This window comes from Mesoplodon bidens, assembly GCF_964165515.1.
Source record: "Mesoplodon bidens genome assembly, chromosome: 7".
Classification (NCBI taxonomy): domain Eukaryota; kingdom Metazoa; phylum Chordata; class Mammalia; order Artiodactyla; family Ziphiidae; genus Mesoplodon; species Mesoplodon bidens.
This window is the reverse complement of record NC_138164.1, coordinates 32,342,528-32,361,111: the sequence shown is the minus strand read 5'-3', so window position 1 is coordinate 32,361,111 and position 18,584 is coordinate 32,342,528. Positions and strand designations below refer to the sequence as shown.

Sequence of the window (18,584 nt, the reverse complement as noted above, 5' to 3'; positions counted from 1 at the left end):
CCAGCACTCAGCACAGTGCTTTCCACACACATACTAGGAATAAGCAAATATTTAGTTAAATAGAATATACTTAGAATAGTACATACATATCACAATATGGAGGCATTGTTTAAAATAATGACTTTTAAAATAATTTTTAAAGTAATACATACTATTGTACAGAATTGGAAAATCCAAACAAGTATAAAGAACAAAATTTAAATCATTATAGCTTCAGGTCCAACCAATAACCACCATGTACACTTTAATACATTTCTTTCCAGTCTTCTCCTATACACATTAGGCAAATTACTATTTATATATTTATATTAACATATAATTTTGCATTCTATTTTTTTGTGAACATTTCCCATATCATTAAAGCATCCTAAATATTAGGCAGTTTAATGGCTGCTTACTATTTTATTATAAGGTTTTATGATTTAAACATTACATGATTATTGGACAATTAATTATTTACAGTGGCTTGTAATTATATATAATTGCACAGCCACAATCAGCATCCTGGGTACATAAATCTTGTTCACTGTCACTGATTATTTTGCTAAGGACTATATTTGGGAAAATAGCCAAATATAAAGAAAAATACTTGGGGATTTATTAATTATTTTGTAAGTTCCTATTTTTGTTCCAGCTGAAGTTTTTTAAAAAGTATTTAGAGTAATTATTGCCTATTATTAAAATAAATATATGTTTTTAAGAGAATTAATTTAAATATTTTAGTAGAGATTTAATACTCAGAAAGGCAAATTATTTTATTTAAGTTAACAGATAATTACTTTCCACAATATCTCCTATCATACCTCACACGTAGATGATTGTTAATGCTCTTTGAAGACATAAATGAATAGAATGGATAAAATGGAACAGAATACATGGAACAATATGGAAGAACTTAATAAAAGAATTATTTTGGTAATTATTCCTATTTGAATACAATAGCTAAATTTCAAGTCTTTTTTCAAAGCATGTTAAAGATTCTCCTGACAAATTCCCTACCTATGAGTAAACTCTCAAATCAAACTATTTTGAAGTCTGTTCCAATTATCCATTGTTTCCCCAAAATTAGTGGCTTAAAATATCCATACATTATTTGCTCTCATGGTTTTGCCAGCTGACAGGCATAGCTTGGTTCTTAGCAGGGATTTCTCATTCACATGTGTCTAAAGGTGGCTGAAGCTGGAATCATTTGAAGGCTTCTTCACATGTCTGGTGCCTGGGCTTGAGACGACTGGAATAGCTGAGGGCAAGTCGGATATCCCTCTCTCCATGGGATTCTCCAAATGGCTAGCTTGGACTTCCTGACAGAATGGTAGCCTCAGTTTAATAGGACTTCTAACTAGGCAGCTGGATTTTCCCATAAGCATTCCAGGAGACATGGGATGAAGCTGCAAAGCTTCTTATGACTTCCCCTCATAAGTTATGCTGTGTCACTTCTACCATTGTTATCTGGGTCAAATATAGGCATACTTCATTTTATTGTACTTTATTGCACTTTGCAGATATTGTATTTTTTACAAATTGAAGGTTTGTGGCAACCCTGCATCAAAGAAGTCTATCAGCACCATTTTTCCAAAAGTATTTTCTCACTTTGTGTCTCTGTGTCACATTTTGGTAATTTTTGCAATATTTCAAACTTTTTTATTATCGTTGTATTTGTTATGGTACTCTGCAATCAGTGATTTTTGATAGTACAATTGCAATTTTTGGGGGCACCATGAACTACACCCATATAAGAAAGCAAATTTGATTGATAAATGTTGTATGTGTTCTTTTTTTTTTTTTTTTTTTGTCTGAGTTGGGTCTTTGTTGCTGCATGCAGGCTTTCTCTAGTTGTGGCGAGTGGGGGCTACTCTTCATTGCAGTGCATGGGCTTCTCATTGCAGTGGCTTCTCTTGTTGCAGAGCACGGGCTCTAGGTGTGCGGGCTTCAGGAGTTGTGGCTCATGGGCTCTGGAGCGCAGGCTCAGTAGTTGTGGCATACGGGCTTAGTTGCTCTGTGGCATGTGGGATCTTCCCAGACCAGAGCTTGAACATGTTTCCCTTGCATTGGCAGGCGGATTCTTAACCACTGCACCACCAGGGAAGCCCCTGTATGTGTTCTTATTTATCCACTGACCATCTGTCCCCCTATATCTCTCCCTCTCCTTGGGCCTTCCTATTCTCTGAGACACAACAATATTGATATTGGACCAGTTAATAACCCTACAATGGCCTCTAAGTGTTCAAGTTAAAGAATGGGTCGCAGGTCTCTCACTTTAAATCAAAAGCTAGAAATGATTAAGTTTAGAGAGGAAAGCATGTTTAAAGTTGAGATAAGCTGAAAGCTATGCCTCTTGTATCACTTAGCCAAGTTTTTAATGCAAAGGAAAAGTTTTTGAAGGAAATTAAAAGTGCTACTCCAGTGAATACACAGATGATAAGAGAGCAAAACAGGCTTATTGCTGATATGAAGGAAGTTTTAGGTCTGGACAGAAGGTCAAACCAGCCACAACATTCCCTGAAGCCAAAGCCTAATCCAGAGCAAAGCCCTAACTCTCTTCAATTTTATGAAGACTGAGGTGAGAGAGCTTCAAAAGAAAATTTTGAAACTAGCAGAAGTTGGTTCCTGAGGTTTAAGGAAAGAAGCCATCTCCATAATATAAAAGTACAAGCTGAAGTAGCAAGTGCTGATGTAGGAGCTGCAGCCAGTTATCCAGAAGATCTAGCTAGGATAATTAATAAAAATGGGTCCACTGGATAACTTATTTTCAATGTACATGAAACATCCTTCTATTGGAAGAAGATGTCATCTAGGACTTTCACAGCTAGAGAGAAGACGTCAATGCATGAATTCAAAGCTTCAACAGACAGGTTGACTCTCTTGTTAGTGGCTAATGCAGCTGGTGACGCTCAGTGGAAACCAATGCTCATTTACCATTCTGAAAATCCTAGGGCCTAAATATACTCTGCTTGTGCTTTATAAATGGAACAACAAAGCATGGATGACAGTATATATGTTTACAACGTGGTTTACTCAATATTTGAAGCTCACTGTTGAGACCTACTGCTCAGAAAAAAAAAAAAAAAGATTTCTTTCAAAATATTACAGCTCAATGATAATGCATCTGGCGACCCAAGAGCTCTGATGGAGATGTACAACAAGATTTATGTTGTTTTCATGCCTGCTAACACAATATCCATTCTGCAGCCCATGGATCAAGGAGTAATTTTGACTTTCAAGGCTTTTTATTTCAGAAATACATTTCATAAGGCTACAACTGCTATAGACAATGATTCCTCTGATGGATCTGAGTAAAATAATCTGAAAACCTTCAGGAAAGGATTCACTATCCTAATGCCATTAAGCACATTTGTGATTCATTGGAAGAAGTCAAAATATCAACATTAACAGAAATTCGGAGGGAGTTGATTCCAACTTTTATAGATGACTGAGGGATTCAAGACTTCAGTAGAGGAAGATGTAGTGGAAATAGCAAGAGTACTAAAGCTAGAAGTGTAGATTGTAGCTGTGACTGAATTCCTGCATTCTCATGATACAACTTTAACAAATGAAGAGTTGCGTCTTACAGATGTGTTAAGAAAATGGTTTCTTGAGATGGAAACTACCTTGGCAAAGGTTCTATGGAAATTGTTGAAACAATTGTGAAAATCGTTTGGGAGGACAGACTCCAATTTTGAAAGAAATTCTACTGTGGGTAAAATGCTATCTAGCATCATAGTATGTTGCAGAGAACTCATTCATGAAAGGAAGATTCAATCTATGTGACAAATTTCATTGTTGACTTAATTTAAGAAACTGCCACAGCCACCCCACCCTTTAGCAACCACCACCTCAATCAGTCAGCAGCTGTCAACTTTGAGGCAGGACCCTCCACTAGCTAAAAGATTATGACCTACTGAAGGCTCAGATAATGGTTAGCAGTTTTTAGCAATAAAGTATTTTTAATTAAGGTATGTGCATTGTTTTTTTAAGAAATAATGTTATTGCACACTTGATAGACTATAGTGTGATGTAAACATAATTTTATATGCACTTGGAAATCAAAAAAATTGTGTGACTTGCTTTATTGCAATATTAGCTTTATTATGGTCGTCTAGAAAGAAATCCACAGTATCACCGAAGTATGCCTGTAGTCACAGGCCAACCCAAATTCAACGGGATTGAAAGAATAGGCTTTAGCTTTCAAAAAGGGAATGACCTGCACGTACAAGGAGGAAATAAAATGTTGGTGGCTATCTCATACACAGTCTGCCGCAAAGTCCTAAACAGTTTCTTCAATGTTATGTCTATCTCTACTACATAATTTAAATGTGCCATTCCCCAACACATTTTTTCTCTTTCTTTCACTCCTTCAACTGAAAGTACTCCATAGATTAACAGGGAAAGGAAGAAGGATCTCTGTAATCCTTGCTTTCTCGAACAAATCAGGCTTTACAATCAGATCTGAATTCAGATCTCTGCTGTGCCATTCATTAGCAGAGCTACTTGGGGGAATAATTTCTCCTCACTAGAAGGGATTCTCTGATACCCGCTGCCTAGTGTACCACCTAACATATAGTAAGGTTCTTGATTATGTAACTTATTTATTATTAATCAACCAAACTAGCTCTTTGAGATTCCCTTATGTCCTCTATGAAATAGGGATTATAATGCCCACCTCACAGTGACATAGAAATAGGTAAACAAGTTAATGTTTGCAAAATACTTAATGCAGTGACTTAATACAGTACAGTGAGGATATGGTAGCTATTGGTATTATTATTACAGTTAATATTCTTATCTTTTTTATTGTTAGACTCACTCCTCCATATCCATGTCACTGCAGTATAACAATAAGATGTTAGACTTCAGTACCTGGATCTCATTTATGTTCCACACCTCATCCTTAGCTACCATTTTAATACTCTGAACTTTAATTTATATTGGTGACACATCAAACATATTCTTCCATAAGTCCTTGACCTAATAATTATATTTCCCACTTAATTCCAGATAAACACATATTCTCATCAAAAGTTCCCTACACTTAAATCACAAATTCTACTATTTTCTTCTCACAATTTCTTATTCTTACATCTTCCCCTCATAAAAAACCTGGTTTTCTGGACTCTGCTCTTTTATTCTAGTCTACCAGCACCATTCTGGCTTCACTTGACTCTCTAGTCCTCCTTGAGGCTATGGTCGTTTATACCATTGACAACTTTGATGATGTCATATCAAATTTATAAACTAAGTCTAAATGGACCCAGTTAACCACTTTTTCTGGCCCTGGTCCTGGCTTTCTAACCTAACTTTGTTGACTTGGTCAGTTCCACTTCAAAATTATGTTATTGAACCAAACTTGAACTCCAGGACTATTCCAAAATACTTATATTTCACTCTTCTTCATGTCTTTCCTCTTTTATCATGGGTTTATTCAGACATTTTCCATTCTCCTCTAGCTCCCAGTCCCAATCTCACCCAACAACCTTCACTTTCTGTGGATAATTTTTCCTTCTTTAGTGGAAAAAGGAGAACCTTCCCAATGAGCTCTCCCAACTTCCCTTCTTAATATTTCAAAAGCTTTCTCTCTTATTCATTGTTTCTTCCTTAATTTCTCTCAGAGGAAAAAAAATACCACTTCTCATGGTTATTATCTTCTACACATTTGCTTACAATCCTAGTCTTTTGTCACCGTCCTGATGCAACAGTCCTTGTCTTCTAAGTCTGGAGTCTCTGCTAGCCACTGCTGTTTCTTCTTACTCTTGATAAAACACTCATTTCTCATTTCCTAAAATTGTCATTCACTTGGTGATGTTTAAAAAACACTTTGTCCATCTCATTGTCCCTTCCTTATTTTGTATTCAGAGGACTTTACTGTCTCCACCTCTTTAGAATTCCACCATTTCTTAGCTCTTTGCAGTCTAGGTCAGCCCTTACTGCTCAGACTTCATAATCCCCAAATCCAGAGAGCAACTTGCTACATAAGGACTAATTTGGAAAATAAAATATTTAAAGGTGGATTATATTTTTCATTGAAAATAAAAGCATCCTTGCAGCTTGAATTGTCCATATTAGGGAATAGAAAAATGTTAATAGGAAACTGACATTGTTTTTAGCCACTAAAATATGAACACTCTACATATTTTTGAATGTTATTAGAAATCCCTGTTTTAGAAGTAGTAATACAGAGATATATTTCTCCTCATATCAGATCTTGGGTGTTTTTTGAAGCTGGAGTCTACGTGCACATCGCTTGATAATCACTATTCTATACCAATATTTTTATAATCAAAAGGGGAATAATCTTCCCTAATTCACCATCCTCTCACCCTCACCAAAAAGTCATCATCATTATCTTCATCTAATCATTTTTCCATGTCTCACTTCTAGTATATACTCTTTCTTGATCTGAAATCTCATTTCAGAGCCTTTCATTGTTCCCTGTTTGATTTTTTAAAATTTTATTTATTTATTTTTGGCTGTGTTGGGTCTTCGTTTCTGTGTGTGGGCTTTCTCTAGTTGCGGCGAGCGGGGGTCACGAGTGACTCTTCACCGCAGTGTGTGGGCCTCTCACTGTCGCGGCCTCTCTTGCTGCGGAGCACAAGCTCCAGACACGCAGGCTCAGTAGTTGTGGCTCACGGGACTAGTTGCTCCGCAGCATGTGGGATCTTCCCAGACCAGAGCTCGAAACCGTGTCCCCTGCATTGGCAGGCAGATTCTCAACCACTGCACCACCAGGGAAGACCTCCCTGTTTGAATTTAAGCTACTTGATAGATACATCACACTATTTGTACACTGTACTCTTCCTGAACATGAAAATTAGGCCCATACACCTGTAGGTTTGTGGTAATGATGGGATTGTTTATGTTCCTGATAGCATTGTCTATCACTCTGTTGTCACTTCTGTAAGCTGTGTTTGATTTCAAGAGTCATAGTTGCTCCTGACATTCAAATCCGTGCATTTGTTTTTAATTATATTTTCCTCTTCTATAAAATGCAATGCTAACCGGTAGCTGCCGGCAAGCACAAAGTATTAGAAAAAAAAAAATCTAAACTATAATTAAGTTATCCCCAGAAATCATGGAAACCAACTTGCATCTCATTTCTTTTTCACTGTCAACGTTCATTACTAAATATGTATTTCATTAAGATACTTACTAGTTTGGTTGGGTCCTTACTGGAAATTTCTCATGGCTTGACCGTAACTTTATCCATTCCCTTTTGCTTATAGGTCCCCCAGGCCCACCAGGGATAGTGATCGTTGAGGAAATCACTGAGAGCACAGCCACACTTTCCTGGAGTCCAGCCACTGACAACCACAGCCCAATCTCCTCATACAACTTGCAGGCTCGCAGCCCCTTCTCCCTGGGCTGGCAAACAGTAAAAACAGGTAAGAGGCTCTAAGGCAATGTCAGACACCACCAGAGCAGCTTCCTATGTCATGAGATATATTTCCTAACAATCTTAGTAGGATTATTTTTGATTCTGGAAATGTTATTATTTATGACAATATTAATCATTGTTGCCTTTTTTTTATAAAGTCACTTTGCTTTCTTCTTTTCTCATTTCCCAAGGAAGGACCACATCATTTATCTTTGTTTATTGAAATAACTTTAGACTCACATAAAAGTTGCAAAAATAATACAAATATTCCCGGTAGGTCCATCCCTCACCTTGCCCCAATGAAGATATTCTACATAACAATGGCACAATGATCAAATCAGGAAACTGACATTGATACAATGCTATAAAACACAGGTCATATTCAAATTTCACCCTTTTTTACATGCAATATTTTTAGGGTATAGTTCCATAAAATTCTATGAAATTTTATTATATCTATTCAAATCCCTACCAAGACAGATACAGAACTGCTCCATTACTCCAGTTCCTTGTGCTACCCCTTTAGAGTCACACATCTGTTTTATTTATAAAAAGAAAATCTTACATAAAATCACATTATTTAAAACAATACAGCATTTTAATGCTTACTTCTAAGATGTTTGCCTTCCAGTTGCATTAGTTTAAAAATAATTTTCTTCCCTGAAGGTTTTCTCATCACATTATAATTAAACTTCCCTTCCCTCTCCAAATGTGGCTGTCTGCAGGGATATGTGAAATTACACTCAGTTGATAGTCATCACCAACTTAGCATATTGGTGAAAAAGTGTACAGTATCTATAAAATGTAATCTTCAGAAGTATTTGTCCATACTGAGCAGGGATTTGTGATTTTATTTTCTATCTAAATATAAAATTGATTTACCTGCATAGAAGTGAAATATAAAGTCAGTAAAATATCTGAGTGCAGTAACCATAAAACTAAATTAATCTGAATGTTATAGGAGTAAAGTGGTCCATCTCATTGCTTAAATAAATTAATTTTGAACAGAAAATTATTTTGGGTTAAAATTTTGAAATTTAGGGCAAAGAAATTGTATTCATCCAAATGCAAAATACAATTCAGGTTTTTCTCTCTTTTTTCCCTTAATTTTATTTATATATTTACTTTACTTTGGCTGGGTTCGGTCTTTGTTGCTTCACAGGCTTTCTCTAGTTGTGGCGAGCGGGGGCTCTTCTTTGTTCGGGTGCATGGGCTTCTCATTACGGTGGCTTCTCTTTTTGCAGAGCATGGATTCTAGGCACATGGGCTCAGTAGTTGTGGCACATGGGGTTAGTTGCTTCACAGCATGTGGGACCTTCCTGGACCAGGGCTTGAACCTGTGACCCCTGTACTGGCAGATGGATTCTTTTTTTCTTTCTTTTTTTAAACATCTTTATTGGAGTGTATTTGCTTTACAATGGTGTCTTAGTTTCTGCTTTATAACAAAGTGAATCAGCTATACACATACATATATCCCCATATTTCCCCCCTCTTGCATCTCCTTCCCACGCCTCCTACCCCACCCATCTAGGTGGTCACAAAGCACCGAGCTGATCTCCCTGTGCTAGGCGACAGCTTCCCACTAGCTATTCATTTTACATTTGGTAGTGTATACATGTCCATACCACTATCTCACTTCGTCCCAGCTTACCCTTCCCACTCCCTGTGTCCTCAAGTCCATTCTCCATGTTTGCATCCTTATTCCTGTCCTGCCCCTAGGCTCTTCAGAAACATTACTTTTTTTTTCATTGCATATATATGTGTTAGCATATAGTATTTGTTTTTCTCTTTCTGAATTACTTCACTCTGTATGACAGTCTCTAGGTCCATCCACCTAACTACAAATAACTAAATTTTGTTTCTTCTTATGGCTGAGTAATATTTCATGTTATATATGTGCCACATCTTCTTTATCCATTCATCTGTTGATGGACAATTAGGTTGTTTCTATGTCTTGGGTGTTGTAAATGGAGCTGCAATGAACATTGTGGTACATGACTCTAGTTGAATTATGGCTTTCTCAGGGTATATGCACAGTAGTGGGATTGCTGGGTCATATGGTAGTTCTATTTTTAGTTTTTTAAGGAATCTCCATACTGTTCTCCACAGTGGCTGTATCAATTTACATTCCCACCAACAGTGCAAGAGGGTTCCCTTTTCTCCACACCCTTTCCAGCATTTATTGTTTGTAGATTTTTTGAGGATGGCCATTCTGACTGGTGTGAGGTGATACCTTATTATAGTTTTCATTTGCATTTCTCTAATGAATAGTGATATTGAGCATCCTTTCATCTGTTTCTTGGCAATCTGTATATCTTCTTTGGAGAAATGTCTATTTAGGTCTTCTGCCCATTTTTGGATTGGATTGTTAGATTTTTGATATTGAGCTGCTTGTAAATTTTAAAGATTAATCCTCTGTCAGTGGCTTCATTTGCAAATATTTTCTCCCATTCTGAGGGTTGTCTTTTTGGCTTGTTAATGGTTTCCTTTGCTGTGGAAAAGCTTTGAAGTTTCATTAGGTCCCATTTGTTTATTTTTGTTTTTATTTCCATTTCTCTAGGTGGTGGGTCAAAAAGGATCTTGCTGTGATTTATGTCATAGAGTGTTCTGCCTATGTTTTCCTCTAAGAGTTTGATAGTGTCTGACCTTATATTTAGGTCTTTAATCCATTTTGAGCTTATTTTTGTGTATGGTTTTAAGGAGTGTTCTAATTTCTTTCTTTTACATGTAACTCTTCTGGTTTCCCAGCACCACTTAATGAAGAGGCTGTCTTTTCTCCATTATATACTCTTGCCTTCTTTATCGAAGATAAGGTGACCATATGTGTGTGGGTTTATCTCTGGGCTTTCTATCCTGTTCCATTTATCTATATTTCTGTTTTTATGACAGTACCATACTCTCTTGATTTCTGTAGCTTTGTAGTATAGTCTAAAGTCAGAGAATCTGATTCCTCCAGCTCCATTTTTCTTTCTCAAGATTGTTTTGGCTATATGGGGTCTTTTGTGTTTCCATACAAATTGTGATATTTTTTGTTCTAGTTCTGTGAAAAATGTCAGTGGTAGTTTGATAGGGATTGCATTGAATCTGTAATTTGCTTTGGGTAGTAAAGCCATTTTCACCATATTGAATCTTCCAATCCAAGAACATGGTATATCTCTCCATCTTTTTGTATCATCTTTAATTTCTTTCATCAGTGTCTTATAGTTTTCTGCGTACAGGTCTTTTTTCTCCTTAGGTAGGTTTATTCCTAGGTATTTTATTGTTGTCATTGCAATGGTAAATGTGAGTGTTTCCTTAAATTCACTTTCAGATTTCTCATCATTAGTGTAAAGGAATGTGAGAGATTTCTGTGCATTAATTTTCTATCCTGCTACTTTACCAAATTCATTGATTAGCTCTAGTAGTTTTCTAGTAGCATCTTTAGGATTCTCTATGTATAGTATCATGTCATCTGCAAAGAGTGACAGCTTTACTTCTTTTATCTGATTTGGATTCCTTAACTTTCTTTTTTTTTCTCTGATTGTTGTGGCCAAAACTTCCAAAACTGTGTTGAATAAGAGTAGTGAGAGTGGACAACCTTGTCTTGTTCTTGATCTTAGAAGAAATGGTTTCAATTTTTCACCATTGCGAACGATGTTGGCTGTGGGTTTCTCATATATGGCCTTTATTATGTTGAGTAAAGTTCCCTCTATGCCTACTTTCTGGAGGGTTTATATCATAAATCAATGTTGAATTTTGTCCAAAGCTTTTTCTGCATCTATTGAGATGATCATGTGTTTTTTCCTTCAATTTGTTAATATGGTTTATCACATTGATCAATTTGCATATATTGAAGAATCCTTGCATTCCTGAGATAAATCACATTTCATCATGGCCTAAGATCCTTTTAATGTGCTCTTGGATTCTGTTTCCAATATTTTTTTGAGGATTTTTTCATCTATGTTCATCAGTGATATTGTCCTGTAGTTTTCTTTCTTTGTGACATCTTTGTCAGGTTTTGGTATCAGGGTGATGTTAACCCTGTAGAAAGAGTTTGAGAGTGTTCCACCCTCTACTATATTTTGGAAGAATTTGAGAAGTATAGGTGTTAGCTATTCTCTAATAGAATTTGATAGAATTTGCCTGTGAAGCCATCTGGTCCTGGGCTTTTGTTTTTTGGAAGGTTTTTTTAATCACAGTCTCAATTTCAGTGCTTGTAATTGGTCTGTTTATATTTTCTATTTCTTCCTGGTTCAGTCTTAGAAGGTTGTGCTTTTCTAAGAATTTGTCCATTTATTCCAGATTGCCCATTTTCTTGGCATATAGTTGCTTGTAATTATCTCTTACGATCCTCTGTATTTCTGCAGTGTCAGTTGTTACTTCTCCTTTTTCATGTCTAATTCTTTTGATTTGAATCTTGTCCCTTTTTTTCTTAATGAGTCGGTCTAATGGTTTATCATTTTTTTTTAATCTTCTCAAGGAACCAGCTTTTACTTTTATTGTTTACTATTGTTTTCTTCATTTCTTTCTTATTTATTTCTGATCTGATCTTTATGATTTCTTTCTTTCTGCTAACTTTGGGGGTTTTTTGTTCTTCTTCCTCTAGTTGCTTTAGGTGTAAAATTAGGTTGTTTATTTGAGTTTTTTCTTGAGTTAGGATAGTATTGCTATAAACTTCTCTCTTAGAACTGCTTTTGCTGTATCCCATAGGTTTTGGGTCATTGTGTTTTCTTTGTCCTTTTTTTCTAGGTATATGTTTTTTATTTTCTCTTTGTTTTCTTCAGTGATCTCTTGGTTATTTAGTAGTGTATTGTTTACCCTCCAAGTGTTTGTATTTCTTACAGATTGTTTCCTTTATTTGATATCTAGTCTCAAAGTGATGTGATTGGAAACATTAAATGATTTGATTTCAATAGTCTTAAATTTACCAAAGGCTTGATTTGTGACCTAAGATATGAGCTATCCTGGAGAATATTCCATGAGTGCTTGAGATGAAAGTATAATCTGCTCTTTTTGTATGCAATATCCTATAAATATCAATTAAGTCCATCTTGTTTAATGTATCATTTAAAGTTTGTGTTTCCTTATTTATTTTCATTTTGGATTATCTGTCCATTGATGGAAGTGGGGTATTAATGTTCCCTAGTATTATTGTGTTACTATCGATTTCCCCTTTTATGGCTGTTAGCATTTGCCATATGTATTGAGGTGCTCCTGTGTTGGGTGCATAAATATTTACAATTCTCATATCTTCTTGGATTGATCCCTTGATCATTATTTAGTGTCCTTCTTTGTCCCTTGTAATAGTCTTTATTTTAAAATATATTTTGTCTGATATGAGAATTGCTACTCCAGCTTTCATTTGATTTCCATTTGCATGGAATGTCTTTTGCCATCCCTTCAATTTCAGTCTGTATGTGTCCCTAGGTCTGAAGTAGGTTTCTTGTAGACAGCATATATATGGGTCTTGTGTTTGTAATAATTCAGGCACTCTATATCTTTTAGTTGGATCATTTATTCCATTTACCTTTAAGGTAGTTATTGATATGTAGTTCCTATTACCATTTTCTTAATTGATTTGTGTTTGTTATTGTAGGTCTTTTCTTCCTCTTGTGTTTCCTGCCTAGAGAAGTTCCTTTAGCATTTGTTGTAAAGTTGGTTTGGTGATGCTGAATCCTCTTAGCTTTTGCTTGTCTGTAAAGGTTTTAATTTCTCTGTGAAATCTGAATGAGATCCTTGCTACTAGAGTAATCTTGGTTGTAGGTTTTTTCCTTTCATCACTGTAAATATGTCCTGCCACTCTGTTCTGCCTTGCAGAGTTTCTGCTGAAAGATCAGCTGTTAACCTTATGGGGATTTCCTTTTATGTTATTTGTTGTTTTTCTCTTGCTGCTTTTAATAACTTTTGTTTGTATTTAATTTTTGATAGTTTGATTAGTATGTGTCTTGGCGTGTTTCTCCTTGGATTTATCCTGTATGGGACTCTCTGCACTTCCTGAACTTGATTGATTGTTTCCTTTCCCATATTAAGGAAGTTTTCAACTATAATCTCTTCAAATATTTTCTAAGTCCCTTTCTTTATCTATTCTTCTTCTGGGACCCCTATACTTTGAATGTTGGTGTGTTTAATATGGTCCCAAAGGTCTCTGACACTGTCATCAATTCTTTTCATTCTTTTTTCTTTATTCTGCTCTGTGGTAGTTATTTCCACTATTTTATCTTCCAGATCACTTATCAGTTCTTCTGTCTCATTTATTCTGCTATTGATTCCTTCTAGAGATTATTTAATTTCATCTACTGTGTTTTTTATCCTTGCCTCTTTTCTCTTTAGTTTTTCTAGATCCTTTTTATATATTTCTTGTGTTTCATCCATTCTGTTTCCAAGATTTTGGAGCATCTTTACTGTCGTTACACTGAATTCTTTTTCAGGTAGGTTGCTTATTTCTGATTCATTTGTTTGGTCTGGTGGGTTTTTACCTTGCTCATTCTTCTGCTGTGTATTTCTCTTTCTTCTCATTTTGCTTAACTTACTGTGTTTGGTGTCTTCTTTTTGCAGGCTCCAGGTTCGCAGTTCCCATTGTTTTTGGGGTCTGCCCCTAGTGGCTAATGGTGGTTCATTGGGTTGGGTAGGCTTCCTGGTGTATGGGACTAGTGTCTGTGTTCTGGTAGATAGGGCTGGATCTAGTCTTTCTGGTGGGCAGAACTGTGGTCGGTGGTATGTTTTGGGGTGTCTGTGACCTTATTATGATTTTAGGCAGTCTCTCTGCTACTGGGTGTTGTTGTGTTCCTGTCTTCCTTGTTTTCTGATATAGGGTGTCCAGCACTGCAGCTTGCTGGTCATTGAGTGGAGTTGGGTCTTAGCATTGAGATGGAGATATGTGGGAGAGCTTTTGCCTTTTGATATTACATGGATCCCTGAGGTCTCTGGTGGAGCAATGTCCTGAACTCGGCTTTCCCACCTCAGAGGCACAGGCCTGACATCCAGCCAGAGCATCAAGACCCTGTCAGCCACATGGCTCAGAAGAAAAGCAAGAATAAAAAAGAAAAATAAATAATAAAATAAAACAAATTTATTAAAATTAAAAAATATATCATTAAAAGTAAAAAAAAATAAAACATCATAAAAAAGAAAGTAAGAAAGAAAGAATATAGCAACCAAACCAATAAACAAATCCATCATTGAAAACAAGTGATAAAAACTATACCAAAAAAATACAAAAAGAATAAATAAACGGACAGAAAGAACCCTAGGACAAATGGTAAAAACAATGCTATACAGATAAACTCACACAAAGAAGCATACACATACACACTCACAGAAAGTGAAAATGGGAAAAACATGTATATTTATATTATAAAAAAAAAGGGAGAGCAACCTAATCAATAAAAAAATCTACCAATGATAATAAACTCTAAATATGAAATGAAGATAAACATAAAACCAGAAACAAATTGGATTAAGAAAGCAAACCCCAAGTCTAAGTTGCTGCCAAAGTCCACCGCCTCAGTTTTGGGATGATTCATTGTCTATTCATGTATTCCAGAGATTCAGGGTACATCAAGTTGATTGTGGAGATTTAATCTGCCACTCTTGAGGTTGTTGGGAGAAATTTCCCTTTCTCTTCTTTGTTCGCACAGCTCTTGGGGTTCAGCTTTGGATTTGGGCCCACTTCTGCATGTAGGTCACCTGAGGGCATCTCTTCTTCACTCAGAAAGGATGGGGTTAAATTAGCAGTTAATTAGGGGGCTCTAGCTCACTCAGGCCAGGGGGAGGGTGTGGTACAGAATGGAGGGTGAGTCTGTGGCAGCAGAGGCTGGCATGACGTTGCAACAGCCTGAGGCATGCCATGTGTTCTCCTGGGGACGTTGTCCCTGGATCATGGGACCCTGGCAGTGGCAGGCTGCACAGGCTTCTGAGAGGAGAGGTTCGATAGTGACCTGTTCTTGCACACAGGCTTCTTGTTGGCTGTAGCAGAAGCTTTAGCATTTCATGCCCATTTCTGGTGTCCTCACTGATAGCAGTGCCTCATGCCCGCCTCTGGAGCTCAGTTAGGTGGTGTTCCATATGCCCTCTCCTTGCACACTCTTTTGGGAAGTCTGAGGTCTTCTGGCAGGTGTATTCTTAACCACTGTGCCACCAGGGAAGTCCCACAATTCAGGTTTTTCTTGATATTAGGTTCCTATATTAATTCATAGAATTTAGTATGATTATCTTTATAGTGTACTATACATGTGTATATATTTATCTTGTAATATATGTAATTGTGGGTATTAGACACATTCCTGGTTCCATTTTTACCCTGTGATAATATGCAGAGTCAAGAAATTGGGAGAATGTCTATGTTCAGTAGATAATTCTGGAAAAGACACAAATTCAGAGCACATGAACATGTTTATACAAGAATTCTTATAACCTCCATTTATAAGATGCTTCCACATCATCCTTAGTGTGTCAGCCCAAACCTTTTGCTATGCTGCCAGGAAATGGATTCACCTTCAGATCTCATGTTGTGCACTCAGGAAACTCATTCTCCTTCTTGTAGCTATGCTCCCTACCCACTCTTGCCACATTGCCTACAATACTTACTTCTTGGGAAGTTTCACTTGTAAGTACATTGCAATACATATATATGTTTCCTTGCTCATCCATACCCATGATCTTGTGTTTCTTACCTTAATACATGGTATGGCAATACAGGACATATAATCTTCCATAGTTTCCTAGTTACTCTTATTTCTTGATTTCTTACATACCTTGATTCACCTGTTTCTACTTTTTGTTGTTTGATAGATTAAGAGATAATGATAGATAGATATATAGATATGTGTATATATATATATATATATATATATATATATATATCTTGTACATATATATGTATATATACATATATAAAGTAAAATATTTTGGCATAAGCTAGGGAAAAACAAAAGTGAGGGGTTTTTGTGTGTGTGTAAGTGTGTGTGTGTGTGTGTGTGTGTGTGTTGTATGTATAGAGGGCTTAATTGTTTGGATTAACTGTTATTTTAGGTGTTTGTTTATTTATTTAGAAGTCCATGATATAAGGTTGCATTCTTATTTTTCGAATATAATTTGAATGTTGTAAATATTTTTGAGTAGATAGTTCTTTTTAAATTCAGATCAGCAAGTACTTATAAAAAAATCTATGGTTGCACTGTATTTATAAGTAAATATATGTTTTTCAGAAATATATTTCTATAAATGATCAATTTTATTTGCCCTTGAGTAATAGTTCTCTAGCAAGGAGTCTCCTTACCTAAGGTAATCACACCTTTCTCTAAAACTCAGCATCTCTTGAAGGTACTGGTAGAGGCATTGCCATTCTCCAGGCAAGCCAAAGAGCAGTCCTCACTTTTTGTATGCTCTAAAGGAGATGTTTCAAATGTTTCCTGGGTTTTGCCCCTAGCTCAAACTGACCATAACTTTTTTCATGCCTGTGATAGGGAAAGAAGTCCTTCTGGATACAAATCATCTCCACTGGGCAGCAGGTCTTTTGTTTTCATAGTTACTATCTCACCTAACTCAATTTCAGTAGAGATATGCTCTAATGCAGAAACATATGCTAGAAAAAAAATTAGTTCTGCAGTTTGAACTCTCTGATGAAGTTAATGCAACACATAAGCTAGCACTTAAAAAGCTCTTAAAATTCCATTATATGCCAACATGAATACAAAAAATAATGAGTTCCTCATTTTTGACAAATGAAATAATGAATTGCACATGGGCCTTCTAGCCGAGGACATCTGCAGTTAACTTATCAATGCCGCCCACGCCAAAATAAGACTTAAAACAGGTGACTGTGAATGGGACTGTTTATTCATTTGGAAGGTATGAAAACAATCATAAGAAATAGATTATTTCACTTGCAAACCCCTTTTTTTATTCAACTAATTGTTTTTGATTTGAACACCTGACTTTCCTCTTTGTATTATTTTTTCTTGAATCTTTATTTTTTATTTTTTTTTTTGCTTTATAACAAATTTAATCAGTTATACATATACATATGTTCCCATATCCCCTCCCTTTTGCGTCTCCCTCCCACCCTCCCTATCCCACCCCTCCAGGCGGTCACAAAGCACCAAGCTGATCTCCCTGTGCTCTGCGGCTGCTTCCCACTAGCTATCTACCTTACGTTTGGTAGTGTATATATGTCCATGCCGCTCTTTCACTTTGTCACAGCTTACCCTTCCCCCTCCCCATATCCTCAAGTCCATTCTCTAGTAGGTCTGTGTCTTTATTCCTGTCTTACCCCTATGTTCTTCATGACATTTTTTTTCTTAAATTCCATATATATGTGTCAGCATACAGTATTTGTCTTTCTCTTTCTGACTTACTTCACTCTGTATGACAGGCTCTAGGTCCATCCACTTCATTACAAATAGCTCAATTTCGTTTCTTTTTATGGCTAAGTAATATTCCATTGTATATATGTGCCACATCTTCTTTATCCATTCATCCGATGATGGACACTTAGGTTGTTTCCATCTCTGGGCTATTGTAAATAGGGCTGCTATGAACATTTTGGTACATGTCTCTTTTTGAATTATGGTTTTCTCAGGGTATATGCCCAGTAGTGGGATTGCTGGGTCATATGGTAGTTCTATTTGTAGTATTTTAAGGAACCTCCATACTGTTCTCCATAGTGGCTGTACCAATTCACATTCCCACCAGCAGTGCAAGAGTGTTCCCTTTTTTCCACACCCTCTCCAGCATTTATTGTTTCTAGATTTTTTGATGATGGCCATTCTGACTGGTGTGAGATGATATCTCATTGTAGTTTTGATTTGCATTTCTCTAATGAGTAAAGATGTTGAGCATCCTTTCATGTGTTTGTTGGCAGTCTGTATATCTTCTGTGGAGAAATGTCTATTTAGGTCTTCTGCCCATTTTTGGATTGGGTTGTTTGTTTTTTTGTTATTGAGCTGCATGAGCTGCTTATAAATTTTGCAGATTAATCCTTTGTCAGTTGCTTCATTTGCAAATATTTTCTCCCATTCTGAAGGTTGTCTTTTGATCTTGTTTATGGTTTCCTTTGCTGTGCAAAAGCTTTTAAGTTTCATTAGGTCCCATGTGTTTATTTTTGTCTTTATTTCCATTTCTCTAGGAGGTGGGTCAAAAAGGATCTTGCTGTGATTTATGTCATAGAGTGTTCTGCCTATGTTTTCCTCTAAGAGTTTGATAGTGTCTGGCCTTACATTTAGGTTTTTAATCCATT

The 18,584-nt window shown here is 36.3% G+C and overlaps 1 protein-coding gene across 3 annotated transcripts in view; it reads left to right on the top strand.

Moving 5' to 3' along the window:
- Positions 1-18,584, top strand: part of CNTN5 (contactin 5) — a gene marked incomplete at both ends in the record, with an annotated part of 849,213 nt that overhangs the window by 723,388 nt on the left and 107,241 nt on the right. For all 3 annotated transcript variants that reach the window (XM_081239350.1, XM_081239349.1, XM_081239348.1), the window contains one exon: positions 7,218-7,376. In XM_081239350.1, coding sequence (XP_081095476.1) covers positions 7,218-7,376 — 159 coding nt within the window. The remainder of the gene's footprint in view (positions 1-7,217; positions 7,377-18,584) is intronic.